The sequence below is a fragment of the Aplidium turbinatum genome, chromosome 14, assembly GCF_918807975.1.
Source record: "Aplidium turbinatum chromosome 14, kaAplTurb1.1, whole genome shotgun sequence".
Classification (NCBI taxonomy): Eukaryota; Metazoa; Chordata; class Ascidiacea; order Aplousobranchia; family Polyclinidae; genus Aplidium; species Aplidium turbinatum.
In genome coordinates this window covers 2,754,070-2,770,080 of record NC_137485.1, presented here as the reverse complement: position 1 = coordinate 2,770,080, position 16,011 = coordinate 2,754,070, and the positions used below count along the sequence as shown (strand labels likewise).

General features: G+C 38.2%; 1 protein-coding gene across 1 annotated transcript; it reads right to left on the bottom strand.

Annotated features, from left to right (window-relative positions):
- Positions 1–4,496: 4,496 nt before the first annotated feature.
- Positions 4,497–6,338, bottom strand: LOC145783636 (zinc finger BED domain-containing protein 5-like). Its single transcript, XM_082595527.1, has one exon. It carries the CDS (start codon positions 6,336–6,338, stop codon positions 4,497–4,499), a length of 1,842 nt encoding a protein of 613 aa, XP_082451653.1.
- Positions 6,339–16,011: the final 9,673 nt, after the last annotated feature.

Below are 16,011 nucleotides of genomic sequence, written 5' to 3'. Positions count from 1 at the left end.
TTTTTCTCTCGATCTTTTCAGGGTACGAACTGAGGGTATGAACTGTTCAGGGTACGAACTAGGTTGCATCCACACAAGACAGCCTATCATTAATAAATTAAACCTATACCTATGAAGCAGCGGCTGAAATCAAGACTCCCTATTTGTGCCTTCCTCACAACAACTACTTAAGAACGCAGGAGAACTTGGTTTAAGTGCGGAACACTGAACGAACCACATGTGGAACACGGGTGGTTCCACATTGGCAAAACCATACCTCCACAATCCGTGACTTCATACCCGACGACGATTTTCGTCCACCGGGGATGTCCCTCAAAAGGCTTGCGTGGGTCAGGCTTAACCGCTTGCAAACTGGCATCGGCTGCTTTTGCTCAGACATTCACAAGTGGGGCCTGGCTCCTTCATCAGAATGCGAGTGTGGTGCCACTGAACATACCGCAGACCATGTCATCCACCACTGCCTAACCCACCGGCCTCCACACGACGCGCATAGTCTGAGGGTCCTGGACGAAGACTGTTGAGTGGCTGATGATTTACTGCCCTCCAATCTAGCTTGGAAAGATCTGCTTATACGTTTTGGCCACTTTCTACATGAGATAGATGATTTTAACCACCAAAAATGGATTCATTGCTGAAAAATGAGTAGGAATACACTTTTAAATCAACTGATTCTCTCAACTGTGTCAGATTTTATATCCAAAATTAATTTTTATGAAAAAAATTCCCTCGCTGGGGTCAAAAATCACATTTTTTTCCCCTAACGAATGGTTTTTCAATATTTTGACCTAAAATTTGGTATACAGCCTAGATTTAGTATATCTATCAAAATAAAATTATATACTATTTTTTGGGTACCCCCCCTCTGGTCTCATGCCCCTAATTTGAGTTGGTTTAAATAGTTTCTATCTGTTTCATTGCTACATCTTGTCACGGTCTGACGAAAATTGGGAAATACATTAAGTATTCGATATGCTTATTATGCTTGTAAAATGTAAAGGTTAAAAGAACCACTGGGCAAAAAAAACACAATTACACAACCACACAAACAAACAAAAGTTAAAAACAAACTTAATTTTTGAATTTGTAGTAACGAAGTTGCCATAACTAAAATTGAAAAGTTTTTTTACAACCTGCAAAGGTTTCTCAAAATAAAAATATTTCGACAAAAAGTTTTTGTCTTGGTTTCTATTTTTGAACTTAGCTTTTATGAAAAAGTTGTTTTACCTTGTTTAAAAATATCAATTTTATTTTTCTCTGAACTCAAAATGAACTAAAATTTATTTACAGTTAGCTCAGTGGCCACTGGCCAGTGCTCCCATTGGCTTGAGTCTCCAAAACATCAGATTTTTTCCGAAAAGTTTCAAACTAATATCAGACTCTACATTTGGCTATATTTCTTTGAGGCATGCCTGGAAACCAGAAACTCTTCCATCATAGTGGCACAATGTTTGTCCCCAAGCCTATCAGATTTTCCATTGGAACAGAATGCTTCTCAAATAGTGCAGTGACAATTAACTAGTGCATTTGAGGTAGGCTACCATCCTTTACTTCAATCACATCCAAGAGACGGTCAACAGTTTGCATTGCTTCAATATCCAAAAAGCGAACAACTAGAGCCAAAGTTTGCGTAAGACTTACATCTGTGCTCTCATCAATTAAAATGCTGATTTTTTTTTATAATAGGCTAATGGTCTTTTATATCAATGGTCTACAACGACTCTTCCCGTCCAATGCGGTAGATACTTTGACGTAGGAGAGGTTACCTCATGAATCAGATTTTTGCAGTCATGTGACTCAACACGTGATATTCTGATCGAAAGATTTTGATACAAAGAAATTTAACTGAATGCATCGCCACAATCAGCGTGGCGTAATGGGTTGCCGTTAGGGCAAAGGAGTAGTAATGTCGATTGCGTGGGTTCGATTCCCACCCTCTGCTAGTAGTATTTTTTCTTCTGCAACTGACCTGAGTGCAAGAAAGATCTCAAGACTGCAATCAATGGAGTTTATAAGGAAAATTGTGACTAAAACACCAGTGCCGCCAGTAGCCTACTTGTAACCTTGCAGGATTTCTTCATTGCAGAAACATTCTTTGCATGTGCTTTGCTGTCCTTGTGACGTAAAAGTAGGCCTACTCCTTTTTGATGTCTTGAACGTAAGGTTGCAGGAGCGACAAGAAGCCTTGAGTGGATCATCAGTTTTCCTCAACCAATCCTTTAGGTCAGGGGTGGGCAAACTTTTTATCTCGAGGGCTGCATTCAGATCCTGAATTTGTTCGAGGGCCGCAGTAGGATAGTAGCCTATTAAGATTATAAGCCAAAATGTCAAATCTAAAATAGTCAAAACACAAGCTTTTATTCTTTTTAAAGTGACGAAAGAAACAGAGATTTTATATACAGTAGGCCTACATGTAGGCTATTAGGCCTACATAAAACATATTAAAAAGGTTTGTCTCATGTATTTGAATACAACCCACATCAAGATAACACTTTGCCATACGCATTTTGAGCGAATTAAACTGAATACATCTGTGAGCGAATTAACATAATCAGAAAAACTAAAACGAAAAAGAAAGTCTCATGATGCGATTATGCGACAGGCCGAAGTCAGAAATTTCGATTGTGACTTAAGGGAGACCGGGAGGGTTGTTACAAGGGAGGGTTGTTACAGTCCTTTTAACTTTTAAATTAGTTCACATCAACCGCAGGAATTAAGTTTTTTTCTTTCAGGTTTTTAGTTTCCATGCGCGAACGGAGCTTCAGCCATTTTGAAGGCTGCAGTAGAAAATTATTGATGAAAAACAGTTTTAGGGTATAAAAAGTAAATTTTTGCTTTGTCAAAGAAAATGTTATTGCTACAAAACTATGAATGATATCTAACTGGCTTCAAAGTTAAATCAGACTTGAAGTGCAATACCTTTGATTCATTTGAATTTGGGTGTTCAATAAATTCAAGAATGCTGTGTCAACGTATTCAATCAGTTTTAGGTATTTTAGTAAAAAAAATTAGTTAATAGAACAGCCTATTTGAAATTGTAACATTTCACCCCATAGCCTACTGTGTAACAAGTCACCCCGATACTGGAGTGACTTGCTACAACTGACTCATTGATATATTAATGCAAATATTTTCTTGTAAACATAACTTTTTTCAATTTTGAAGTTGTAGGCTATTTATAACAACTGGTCATGTGGCAAGATTACATAAAATTTTTAGCAACTTTGTGTAAATATTGAAAGAGAAATCTTAGATTTACTGAAAATTGTAACAACCCTCCCCGGTCTCCCCTAACCGGCTGTTTTTTGATACTAATACTAGCCATCCATTCATGTAAGATCACAATGTGGCTGGGGAAACAAACTACTACAATGCGATAAAAAGACTATAATTTATCTTTATCAAGATGAAAAATACGAAGTAAAAGTTTAATTAGGTCATTGTAGTAATTAAAATTTTCAAGCAATTTTAGAATTATTTTATTATATATTTGCTTCAGGCTTTTGCAGGCCGCACAGAAAGTAGTCACGGGCGCATGCGGCCCGTAGTTTGCCCACCTGTGAAATTCCAATTTCTTCTTTTTCATAATTGGTTCACCAGCACTTTCTGAATAACTGAATTGCCGGCTTGCGTGGCCGAGTGATGAGAACGTCTGCGCGACGTTCGAAAGGACGTGGGTTCGACACCGCTCCAGAGCACGCGGCTGTGTCTTGGCAAAACACTTAAAGGCATGCCAAAATAATGGCAGCACCTGACTCGATAACCGTAGCCTATAGTTCCTTCGCTGCTTCCAGTCGTCTGTTGTGTTGCATGTGTAATCACAGTGTAGCCTACTATGTTGTCGCAATGGGCGCAAAATAAAACATCTTATTATTATTATGACATCTGAATAGTTTCTTAGAAATAGACTGTGGAGCGTGGACACATAAAGCCTAAGGCTATAGTTATGTTAAACGAAAAAGGCCTACATTAACGAGAACACAAACCTACAGTAGGCCTATTCATATAAGTTATATAGAAGTAGGCTACCGGTGGCCTAACTCCGCTCTAGAAAAAAATCACACATCAAAACATCAGATTTCAACATAAAAAACATCAGACAGTTTGCTCAAAACATCAGATGTGGTAACGCTGTTAGTGGCTATAAACGCCGACCCAAGACCACGCTGTGCTGGTTCGGCTCTCGGGGTATGCGCTTGAACTATGGATTCCGTTAGAGGGGAACGGGGGTGATTACCCCTCACCAATTGGAGTGGGAGGTAACTAATGCAAAATTACCTTCCCACCAAAATTACCCTAATTAATTCATGTAGCCTACGGTAAAGATGAAAATTTAATTTTTAATATTTTTTTACTTTTTTAAAAAGACAGTGCTGTTAAACTACCAGTGCTCCGCAACCTTTATTTACTCACGGCACACTTAAAAACTCTTTAAAGTTCTGCGGCACAATTTGGCCGACACATACTCAAAATGTAAAAAAAAACTATAGCTTAATTTATTAATGAGATATTTGCGCTTGTTTCAATGAGCACAGTCGCTGTATGTTTGGCTCAATATTTGAAAGAGCAACTCGAAGTTCACCATCAATTTCTTTTAAGCAGGATCTTTTATCGTTTTTGATCAATACCAAAGTAGAAAAACTTTGTTCACACAAATAAGTGGTGCAAAACTGGAGCAGAATTTTAATAGCAGCCTGCGAAATTTGCTTATATTCTTCTTCAATTGAAATCCAAAACTCATCAAGTGGAACATCGCTGAATTTTAATCTCAAAGTTCTATCATTTCGTAGTTCAAGAAAGTTTTCTCTAACAGGCAAAGTCAAGTCTTGCGTTGATATTTCAGCATTAGCCGCAAAAGGATTTCGGATCCAATCGTATTGTTCCGTGTTAATTGTGAAAAAGTAATGGTCATATTTCTCATGCAACAAAGTTAAGTGCTCTTTGGCCAAATCAAACACCAATTCTTTATCAATACTATTTAGGTTGCTTCTGGGAAACATTTTCAGTGATCCCCTTTTTAACTCGTTTTTCCAGAGTACTATTTTCTCTTTAAATCCTCTTATCTTGTCAGAACATGTCAGTATGTTTTCACCTTTGCCTTGCATTTTGATATTGAGTTCATTCAAGTGTTCAAATATGTCGGCCATGTATGCAAGTTTGGCAATCCAATGATCATCTTCAAGATGTTTATACAAATCATGGTTGTTCTGATTTAATAAGAATTGACTTATTTCATGCCGTAGTTCGAAAAGTCTTGCGAGAACTTTTCCCCGGGAAAGCCAACGCACAGAAGTGTAAAATAGCAGTGATTGATGTTCTGATCCCATTTCTTCGCATAGCAATGAAAAAATTCTTGAATTCAAAGCTCTTGCTTTAATAAAGTTAACAATTTGGATACAGTCGTTCATTGTTTCTGTCAGCTCCGTTGGCAAATGTTTGATCATCAAGGCTTCCCTGTGTAAGCAGCAATGCGTAAGTTGAATGGCTGGATTTTGACGTTTTACCCATGCAGCAAAACCTCTTCCTTCGCCCACCATTGCTGATGCACCATCTGTGCAAACATTGATGCAGTTATTCCAATGGATACCATGGGCTATGAAAAACTCGTTGGTCACTCTAAAAATTTCCTGGCCAGTCGTTCGTTCTGGAAGTTCTTTGCAAAATAAATACTCGTTTGTTATGGAGTCGCCATTGACAAAACGTACTACACTTAACAGCTGTGCTTTTTTGTTAATATCTGTTGTTTCATCAATCTGAAGAGAAAACTTCCCAGACGTTTTTAGTTTATTAATTAGAGTTTCAAGTATATCACCAGACATATCATCAATTCGTCTTTTAATAGTTTCTGCAGACAATGACACTTTCCGTACCTCTTCAACTTCCTTTGGTCCAAGCATCAATCGAACAATTTCTAGGCATGCTGGTTTTAAGAGTTTTTCCCCAATACTATGCGGTTTTTTCTGTTGTGCAATCAGTTTTGCTACGTGATAACTAGCTTCTAATGCTTTTTCCGAAATTGTGAAAGACGATTTCATAAAGTGTTTTTGCTTTCTATTTTGACTTAAAATCCGCTGAAAGAATTTCTTATCCTTGTTGGCATAATTGACATGTTTTGTTTGTAAGTGGCGGATAAGTTTACTTGGAACCATTGCTTGATTTGCAAGTTGCTCTCCACAAATTACACATTGTGGTTTCGGAGCTTCTTCGTTACCACACCAAGTAAATCCAAACCGAAGGTAATCTGCTTTGTATTTCCTCTTTAAAACCTTCGGTCTTTTTGCAACATGGCTTGTACTAGGCATGCTATCTGGTTCTATTGATCTTTTCAAGAACTTATCCATTAGATTTTTAGTTAATTTTAGTTTTCAAGGATTTTCTTAAGGACTGCAAATGAATTAGCTTATTAGCTCACAATAAAGCGAAGCTAGAAAAATACAAGGAAACAAATACGAAAATTTTTATTAAACACTGCTGACTGACAATTCGAAATGACCTATCCTGACTTCTAAAAACAGACTAACCACGTTTGTTGTGTCTGCCTAGCCTGCTTTACACAACTTGATAGTTCAGATTTAACATAGCACTTGTATTTGCGTGGCGGAACAAAGAATCGAAACAGCGAGACACGAGTCATTTATATACTAGCACGTTACGGGTTTCCAATACAGATTATGTAAATACACAGACACTACATCTCTTTCCTTTTCAGAATCAAACACTATTTCGAAATGCAGTCAACAGATCAAGAATTAAACATAACAGTTCTGGCTAAACACAACACAGTAACTTACATAACAAAGTCTTTAAACCGTTGCGGTGGTTTGATGTTGCGGTGCGGCCTGGTTAGAATAACAGCGTCAGTAAGGTTATCAGGCGAAACATTTTGTTCAGGTATTACATCAGTTGAATCAGAGAAAGCCTCAGTCGAGACATTATGTCTCGAAGACACATCAGTGGTTGGGTCATTGTTTGAATCATGAAATTTCTTAACATGGGTTACGTTTCTTTTATACTTTGCGTCATCATTTTCAACAATCACACAATTACCATGTTTCTCTGTGACAATAAACGGATCTTTACGAAAGGTAGTAGAAAGTTTATCACGGCCATGTTGTTTCAATAGTACAGTGTCACCAGGTTTAATATCAGCTTGAACTGCACCACGTCTAAGATCAGCATATAACTTTCCCTTTTCCTTCATTTCTGAATCTCTGTCACGAACAGATTTAGAATCATGGTCATAAGAACGATCAATGCATGGTAACTTAGTACGCAATTTTCGTTTGAACAACAATTCGGCTGGACTAACTCCAGTCGTTGAGTGTGGTGTAGAGCGATACATAAGTAAATACGAATACAATTCATTTTTCCAGTTTTTTCCTTCAGCTTGTGCAATTTTAATGCGTTTAAGCAATGAGCGATTTTGAATTTCAACTTCTCCGTTGGCTTGAGGCCACAATGGAGTCACTCTACGATGCAATATTCCACATTCGCTCAAAAATGAATGAAATTCGTTGCTAATAAATTGCGGACCATTATCAGAAGTTATTGAACAAGGTAAACCATGCGTTGCAAACATTTTCTTTAAACTTCCAATCACTTTTTCACTAGTAACTGTTTTCATAACATCAATTTCAAAGTAACGACTAAAATAATCGATCACAACAAAAACATAATCACCAGAAGGCAGAGGTCCCATTAAATCAATAGCAAGATCTTGCCAGGGTCCTTCCGGCAATTCGGTACGTTTCATGGGTTCAGGGGATACAGGTTTTGAAACAAGTTGACACCCAAAACAATTTTTACAAAAACGATCGGCATCTTTGTCTATTCCAGGCCACCATACTTTAGTACGAAGACGTCTCTTCATGACAACGATACCAGGATGGCCCTCGTGAGCTAACGTAAGAACATGTTGTCTCAATGTTTTTGGAATCACAATACGTGTACCTCGTAATAGAAGACGGCCAATGACAGCTAATTCACTTCGAACTGTTAGATAAGATTTACATTCAAGTTCACACCAGTCGTTCGAAAGAATGCAATCCATGACATTGCGCAACTCAAAATCAGCGTTTGTTGCACGCTCGATGTCACGTGTGCTCATGGCAATAGGCGTCGCTTCTTTTGCTACAAATTTCACGTACTCATGCGTGTCATCAACGTGTTTGCACAGCGCTTTTGCAGAAAATAAGCGAGATAAGCAATCGGCAATGTTTTGCCTCCCTGGGATATACTTCACTTCATACTGATAAGGCATTAATCTTAAAATCCAGCGTTCCATTCTAGCATTCGGCTTGGAGCGGGGAGTGAAAATGAATTTTAACGGTTTATGATCTGTTAATAAATCAAAACTGCTCCCATACAAATAAACGTGAAATCTTTCGCATGCCCACACAATAGCTAAAGCTTCTTTTTCAGTTTGCGAATATTTACGTTCAATTTCGGTTAAAGTACGGCTAGCATAACTAATAACATAATTTTTCCCATTTTGGTTTTGCACCAGCACTCCAGCTAAACCATAAGGACTAGCATCAGCAATTACTTGAGTTTTAGCATGTTTGTCATAATAACCCAAAGTTACACAATTGCACAATAAACATTTTAGCTTTTCAAAAGATTGCTGTTGAGCTTTACCCCAATGAAAATCAATACTTTTACGAGTTAACATACGAAGCGGTTCCGACACCGTGGCTAAATCAGGTATAAATCTAGCATTATAATTCACCAGTCCTAAAAAACTTCTTACTTCAGCAGCGTTTTCTGGTGCTCTTGCTTCCTTAACAGCTTCAACTTTTGCCTCTTCCGGGTCAATTCCTTTAGACGACAGCACATGTCCCATAAATACAAGTTTGTCTTTGTTGAATTCGCACTTTTCTTTGTTCAGCGTGAACCCACTATCTCGAATTCTTTCAAGTACCTTCTCGAGTCTTTGGTCATGCTCTTCTTGAGTCGATCCGTACACGATAATGTCATCAAGGATATTCTTGACTCCTGCACAGCCTTGTAGCGTTTGTTGCATTACTCGTTGGTACATCTCCGGAGCACAACTAACTCCAAACATCAGTCTCTTGTATCGATATAATCCTTCATGCGTCACAAATGTAGTAATATTTCTAGAACTAGGTTGTAATTCAATTTGGTGATACGCCCATTTGACATCTAGTTTAGTGAATACCTTGCTTTGGTTCATGTCATGCAGCACTTCTTCAATGGTAGGCATCGGGTGACGTTCTCTTCTGACAGCTTTGTTAGCTTGGCGCATATCGACACACAAACGAATGTCTCCATTTTGCTTGGGCACGATCATTGCAGGTGAAACCCAAGTTGACGGTTCTTCAACTTTTTCGATGATGTCAAGGTCTTCCAACTGTTTTAATTTTTCTGCTAACTTGTCCCGAAGGTTAAATGGTATTCGTCTTACAGGTTGACACACAGGCTTTACATTTTTATCAACAGGTATTGTTAATTGAAAGTCTTTTAATTTTCCCACACCATCGAAACATGACTGATATTTATTCAAAAACGAAGGACTTTTAGTTACAGCATTTAGTTCAGAATCAAATTTAATTATTTGTAACTCTGTGGCTGTTTTCAATCCTAGCAGCGGTTGCCCTTTTCCTTCGATCACTACAAATTCGACATTTTTCAGTGCTTTTTTTGTTGTTTCAACGTCTGCAGTGAAAATTCCTGCTATTTTCAAAGGTGCATCACTTCCATAAGCGTAGATTGTTTTGTCAGAAAGATGGCTTTTGCACTTAATGCGCTGTTTTTTTTAAATCTTCCCACAGTGCACGATCAATTACATTACATGTAGCTCCCGAGTCGATAATCATTGAAATATTGATTCCACCAACATTTACCGAAACTTTTCCAGTATTGTAACTACATACATTAAAGATATAGTCCAACTCACCATCAGCATTTCGTTTTACTTGTCTGATGTTATTTTTTCGGTTCGTCCTGTTGCTTCCATTCGTCGGGTTCTTTTCCTCGTGGCTGGTTCCAACAGATTTTGTTCTGCAGCAGCTTGCAAAATGACCCATTTTATTGCATTTTCTACATTCTTTTCCTTGCGCTGGACAATTCCTGTCGCTGCTTTTGTGACCTTCCCTTCCGCATCGGGAACATCGGAATCGAGATTGATAGCTTTTCTTAGCTGATTTAAACGTCGAGATTTTGTTGACTTCCTGACTGTATGATCTTGATTGAATTTCTGACACTTCGAATGCCAAGGCCAATTCTCTTAACGTTTTTAGATTCAAGTCACTTCCTTTTTCTAAGAGTCGGCGTCGTAACGCATCTGATCTACATTTTTCCACGACTTGATCACGAATTTGATCATCCATGTCTTCAAAACTGCACGTTTCTGCTTTTTGTTTTAATCGAGTTATAAATTGTTCTACACTTTCTTCCTCTTTTTGAAATAGAGATCTAAATACATGGCGTTCAAACGGGACATTGTTTAACGGCGTAAAATAATTAGTTAGTGCTTGAACAGCAGCTTCATAGCTGGTCAATTCCCCTTCAAAGGTAAAGAAAATGTCCTGCACTGCCATTCCAGCACAATGCAGCAGCAGAGCTCGCTTTCTAGAAGCATTCGTGACATTCTTTCCTTCAGCATACAACTCAAAAGCTCGTTTCCATCTGGTCCATTGCGTGCTTGCTCCAGGACTTTCACAGTCAAAAGGTTGTAAATCAAACGTAGGTATCTCCATTCTTTTCTGAGTATTATCCTACTATCCTCGTCGCCAGAATTGTTGTGTCTGCCTAGCCTGCTTTACACAACTTGATAGTTCAGATTTAACATAGCACTTGTATTTGCGTGGCGGAACAAAGAATCCAAACAGCGAGACACGAGTCATTTATATACTAGCACGTTACGGGTTTCCAATACAGATTATGTAAATACACAGACACTACAACGTTAACTAGCCTTTTTTTAAAACTAGGGCTGCCTTCCCATTGCGAAAACTTTAATTGTAAATACAAGGAAACAAATACGAAAATTTTTATTGAACACTGCTGACTGACAATTCGAAATGACCTAGCCTGACTTCTAAAAACACACTAACCACGTTAACCAGCCTTTTTCAGAACTAAGGCAGCCTTCCCATTGCGAAAACTTTAATTGTGAGTCATAAAAACATCATAAATACACAGTGGGAAGTCTAGCTGGAGTTTGAGTTGTCTTGCAGTGGTAAAGCGCGAATTTTTAAAACACAAAACTCCTTTCTTTTCAAAAAGTATGTTCTGATGATAGTTATCCCGCGGCACACCTAGCATCGCCTCGCGGCACACCGGTGTGCCGCGGCACACCGGTTGCGGAGCACTGAACTAGACGACATACATCAACATGTTACAAGACATAAGGCTAAAACCAGATTTTTTCTTCCCAGGTTTGAAACAAACTTTGGCAAAAAAACACTCCATTTCTTGTGTGTGCAAGTGTGGAGTGAAATTTCACACGATATAAAAGATTTACCGTTCCATTGCTTTAAAAAAAATGTCAAAAACCAACTGTTACATGGATATACATACGTACCTTAAGTCCTCAATACAAAGGATAATTTACCTTTACAGTATATCATCATATCGTACTTATTAATCTTTGTTCTCTACAGTTAATATCAAATTGTCCTGTTTTTTGTATGCTTTACATAAAAATTGTTGCAATTCGGTGGTGGTATTCACGTTTTCCCCCGTTATTTCAGGAAAACTTTCGCAAGTGCTGTAGCCTATTATAGCACACAATCACTTATTGGTCGTTGGTTAATTCTTGGTCGCTGGTTTGAATCTTCATCCTCGGCTTACTCAGTTTGAGAATGCAGATTCAAACCAACAGCAGTTGTTTTTCAATCTCAGTGGCGAACCCTTTTATTCAATGAAGTAGTGTGCCTGCCTCTGCACACTAGTGTGTATGAATGTGTAGCCTAGTTAGATTTACTGTGATGGGGTGGTGGCTGACTAGATGACTGCTTATGGTCTTTCGCTACCATCCTGATTGCGCCATCATCTAACCCAGGGCTTCCCAAACTTTTTTGCTCGCGACCCCTTTTAATCTCCTAAAATTTTCCGCGACCCCCTTTACGGTTAAAAGGATAAACAATGCGAAATATACGTTTGTGATATTTATTGAAAGGTTTAATTTGAACGAAAACTAAAAACAAGCTATCCGTACTTGAAGCCTACTACTTTACTACTTGTAGCCTGCTGGGAACAAAACCAAAGAGTAAACTTATTCAGTGTGATGGCTGCAAATGCTCTCTGCGACAAAGCAAGTCTAGCAGTCGCTCGATGTTTGTCAATGCTGGTCTCAAAGCAGCTTCAATGTTATTTACGCTGGAACGGTATTTTATCAACTTTGAAAACACTGACACGCACATATACGTGGAGACAAACGGCAGGAGTGCGATTACTACTAAGCAATATAATGGTGAATATTCCGGTCTAACGTTAGGCTAAGCCAAAAAGTGTGAACCTTTTTTCCAGAAAATTCAAGCCACAACCTAGTTAAAAGATAGATTTGCAAATTTTTCTTGAGATTTGAAAGAGAGGTACGGTAATCGGTACTTTGTTTTTGCATGGTCCGCCCCGTTAGCTCAGTGGTTACGCCCCCAGCTCAAGATCACGCGCGCAAGTTCGACTCTCGGGGTGTGCGCTTGAGCAACGCATTTCAAGACTGCTCTCCATTAAGCGGCACCTAGTGAATGGAATAATTCCCCGGCAACAATCGGAAAACTTCACTCTGCCAATCTCGGTAACCGGCCCTGTGTCAAGAGCCTCTGCAAGTATGCGAAACTACCAGGAATAACCTATCAAGGCTTTGGCAGTCCGAGGATAAAGATTCAAAACCAACCAACCAAATGGGTTTTGGATCCAATCTAAAAGTATTGTCCAATTCTGGAAGAAAATACTTTTAAGCTCTTTCAACAGTCTTGAGAAGTGTCAATAACCAGAGGCTTAATATAACGTTTGATTCCACGCCATTGTTAGCCAAAAACTTTTCAGTAAATGAAATTATTTCAAATAAATCATTTTTAATGTTTTGTTTCTACTGTAGATGTTTAACTTTTTGATAAACGCTCCAACTTTAGATTTCCATGTAAAAACATGAATGTTTTATCCTTGGAAGGACGAATCAAATTCGTTCCCTTTTTTCAGGCAAACCTGACAAATAGTATAATTTGAAAAGCCTTTCCAAAAACGTCTTTACAAACACGGTGGAAAAAAGGCTACACTTTTTCTGTTGGAAATTTTACGACTTAACTTTTTAACACTAATAACTTGTTAAAGCACTGGCTTTAGTTTTGAAATCCACGCTTACAATGCAGAAAAGAGGATTTTAAACTCCTATTCCATCTTTCATTATAGGCTATACAAATTTAAAAAATACGGGTAGCCTATTGAGTGCACGACTCTTAATAGTTAATAACTTTCACAGCATTTTGCATATAAGTGATAATATGCAGTGCTTTGTGTAAAATTTGTATACTTTCTGCGACCCCCGAAGTTCGTTACGCGACCCCTCTGGGGGTCGCGACCCCCACTTTGGGAAGCCCTGATTCTAACCAACAGTTGTACAATGCATTGTTTTGACAATTACATTTTACTCTGATTGTTTGTTAATATATGGCGCTGTTAAAACAAAATAAATTGACTTGACTTTTTGTGTTTTATTTTCATTTTTTTATTTTAAAGCTTTGGTAGAGAGTTTGCTTTGTTGAACCATAGATAATTTTTTTATTTTGTTGCACAACTTTTGAGTTTTTTGCTTGGAAGCTCCAACTCGCAAGACAACGCCAAACTATGCACTCGGTCAAAAATATACGCATCACAATGCGCTATGTATGAAGTATGCATGACAGAAGGCAGTTCTATGCATCTATTGACAGCATAGGCTAGTGCAAGGCCTCACCCACCGCTTCAATGGCGAAGAAATTAAAACTTACCAAATGCTTAAAGAAGTTTTAATATCTGGCACAGTCAACGACAGACAGTGCTGTTACAGCGTTGGAACGATATGGCTTCGACGTGAAAATTTTGGGCCAAGATTTAAGCCGCTTCCATCAAAAATTTGGGCCGATCAAGTATGTGTGCGATGTTCGAAACAAGTTAATGGGACTCAAACCTATTGTCAAAGAGTTGTAGGCTATCCTATGCCATTGTGGAAAAACTTGTAAGATTGCTATTGGTCAATGGCCCTTCTTTTCTGCAGATGCTGAACGATCGTTTACCTCGCCACGCCGCTTAAAAACATGGCTCCAAGCACAATGACTGTTTTTAGACTCAATTCCATTGCCATGCCCATCCGAGTGTATTTGGATGAACTAAGTGTAGATGAAATCTGCAAAAAATTTGTTTTCAACAATGCACAAAGATTTAAAGTCTTTGGAGACTTTTGACTGTTCTACTTAGAATAGAAGCAGAGTGCACACAGTGTTTTGTTTGAGGTGTTCGTTTAAAACGTTATTTGAATTTCTTCTATGAATTTATTATTTCTTTGTAGTTTTGTGAGAATTTGGTACAAAGGTTGGCCTATGACCTGGGCGTTATGGAATTTTTTTGTTTACTGTTATTACTTAGCCTACACGCCGCAGATGGTAGGCCTTCCTATAGTATCGATCAAGATGTCCCCCTATTTTCAGGTGTTGTCGAAGTTACGGTAGGCTAATGCATTTTAGCTTTTATTATTTTCTGAGTTGAATAATGAATATAGGCCTAGAGCACTGTAGAGTGTAGAAACTTTTCCTTTCACTGTGGATGTTATGGCACAGCTAGGTTGTCGTGTTGTATTAATGTAGCCTAATTGTAAACTAAGTTAAAAATTAAAGTTTTGACTTTAACGCTTTTGACCTTTTAGCGTCTGAAGTGCAAAATTTGGTGGACTTGAGCCAAGAAAGAATACAGAGAGGGATTTTGCGTGTGTGGGACCTCTTCGTCAAAATTGTCTCAAAACCTCAAAAAATGTTAAAGAGCTTTTGCTCGCGATTTTAGATTCGTTGAAATATTTGTTCGATTTTAAATCGTGCTGCAAGGCAAAAATTTACGGCGCAAAACACACCGTCTAAGACGCTGTATAAGAAATTGAAACTTTCAGTAATGCGAAGGGGATCTGCTGGGGGACGACCTCTCATAAGTAGCCTATACAGTAACTTATGTGATGCGCTAATCCGATAAATCCGCTGTCGATGTCAAAACATCGTTCCCGCCCCTGCTTAAATTACCCACCCCACTCTAAGGAATTGTTCGGAGCCCATTTTTGTCCATGTTAGGCTAAGATATTTTAATCCAGCAAATCTTTTTAAGGACAAACTTTGGAACTTTTGTCTCTTTAACGCACCGTCAAAAAAACTGAGAAATTAGCTACCTTCGCCTACATTTCCTTGATCAGAGCAACAAGATCTACTTTTTTTTTTAGTGTCAAAAATCTAACTATCAAAACTTTTATAACGTACTAAAAAGAGTCAGGGCTGTCTAATCATGGAAAGATTTGTATCTGAAAGCCTGTTTGCAATTTGAGAGGGGGCATAACTTTTCTGAAATCATTTTTCTTGGAAAAAGCCCATTGTTGTGTTTCGAATCTTGTCGCACGAGCTGCAGGCTTAGGCTATATTTTAAGAAAAATAAAAGTAAGAGTCAAATTGACGCTTTGAAACGGAAAAAGTTTGGTGGACTCACCTGGAAATACGAACTCTACAAATTCAAATTTCAGGTTCATGCTTATTGGTAAAATAATCTTTTTAAAGTAAACTTTAAGAGTAAAATGCATCAGAAATATGATTTAAAGGCATATAGGCTTGCAACGCCATTAGTCTTCCTCTAACTTAGCTACAGCCAGTGATGGGCATTATCGGCGATAATTATCGGCGATAAATTTTTATCGCTTATCGTTATCGCTCAATTATTTTTTCAGTTATCGTTTATCGTTATCGCCAAAGGCAATATTTGATTATCGCCGATAATTAATCGCCGATAAATTTTATTTCGGATCAACGCATAAGTGGAAAGACC

Excerpts from the sequence above, each read along its gene's own strand:
- LOC145783636 (XM_082595527.1), bottom strand. The coding sequence starts at position 6,338 with ATGGATAAGTTCTTGAAAAGATCAATAGAACCAGATAGCATGCCTAGT.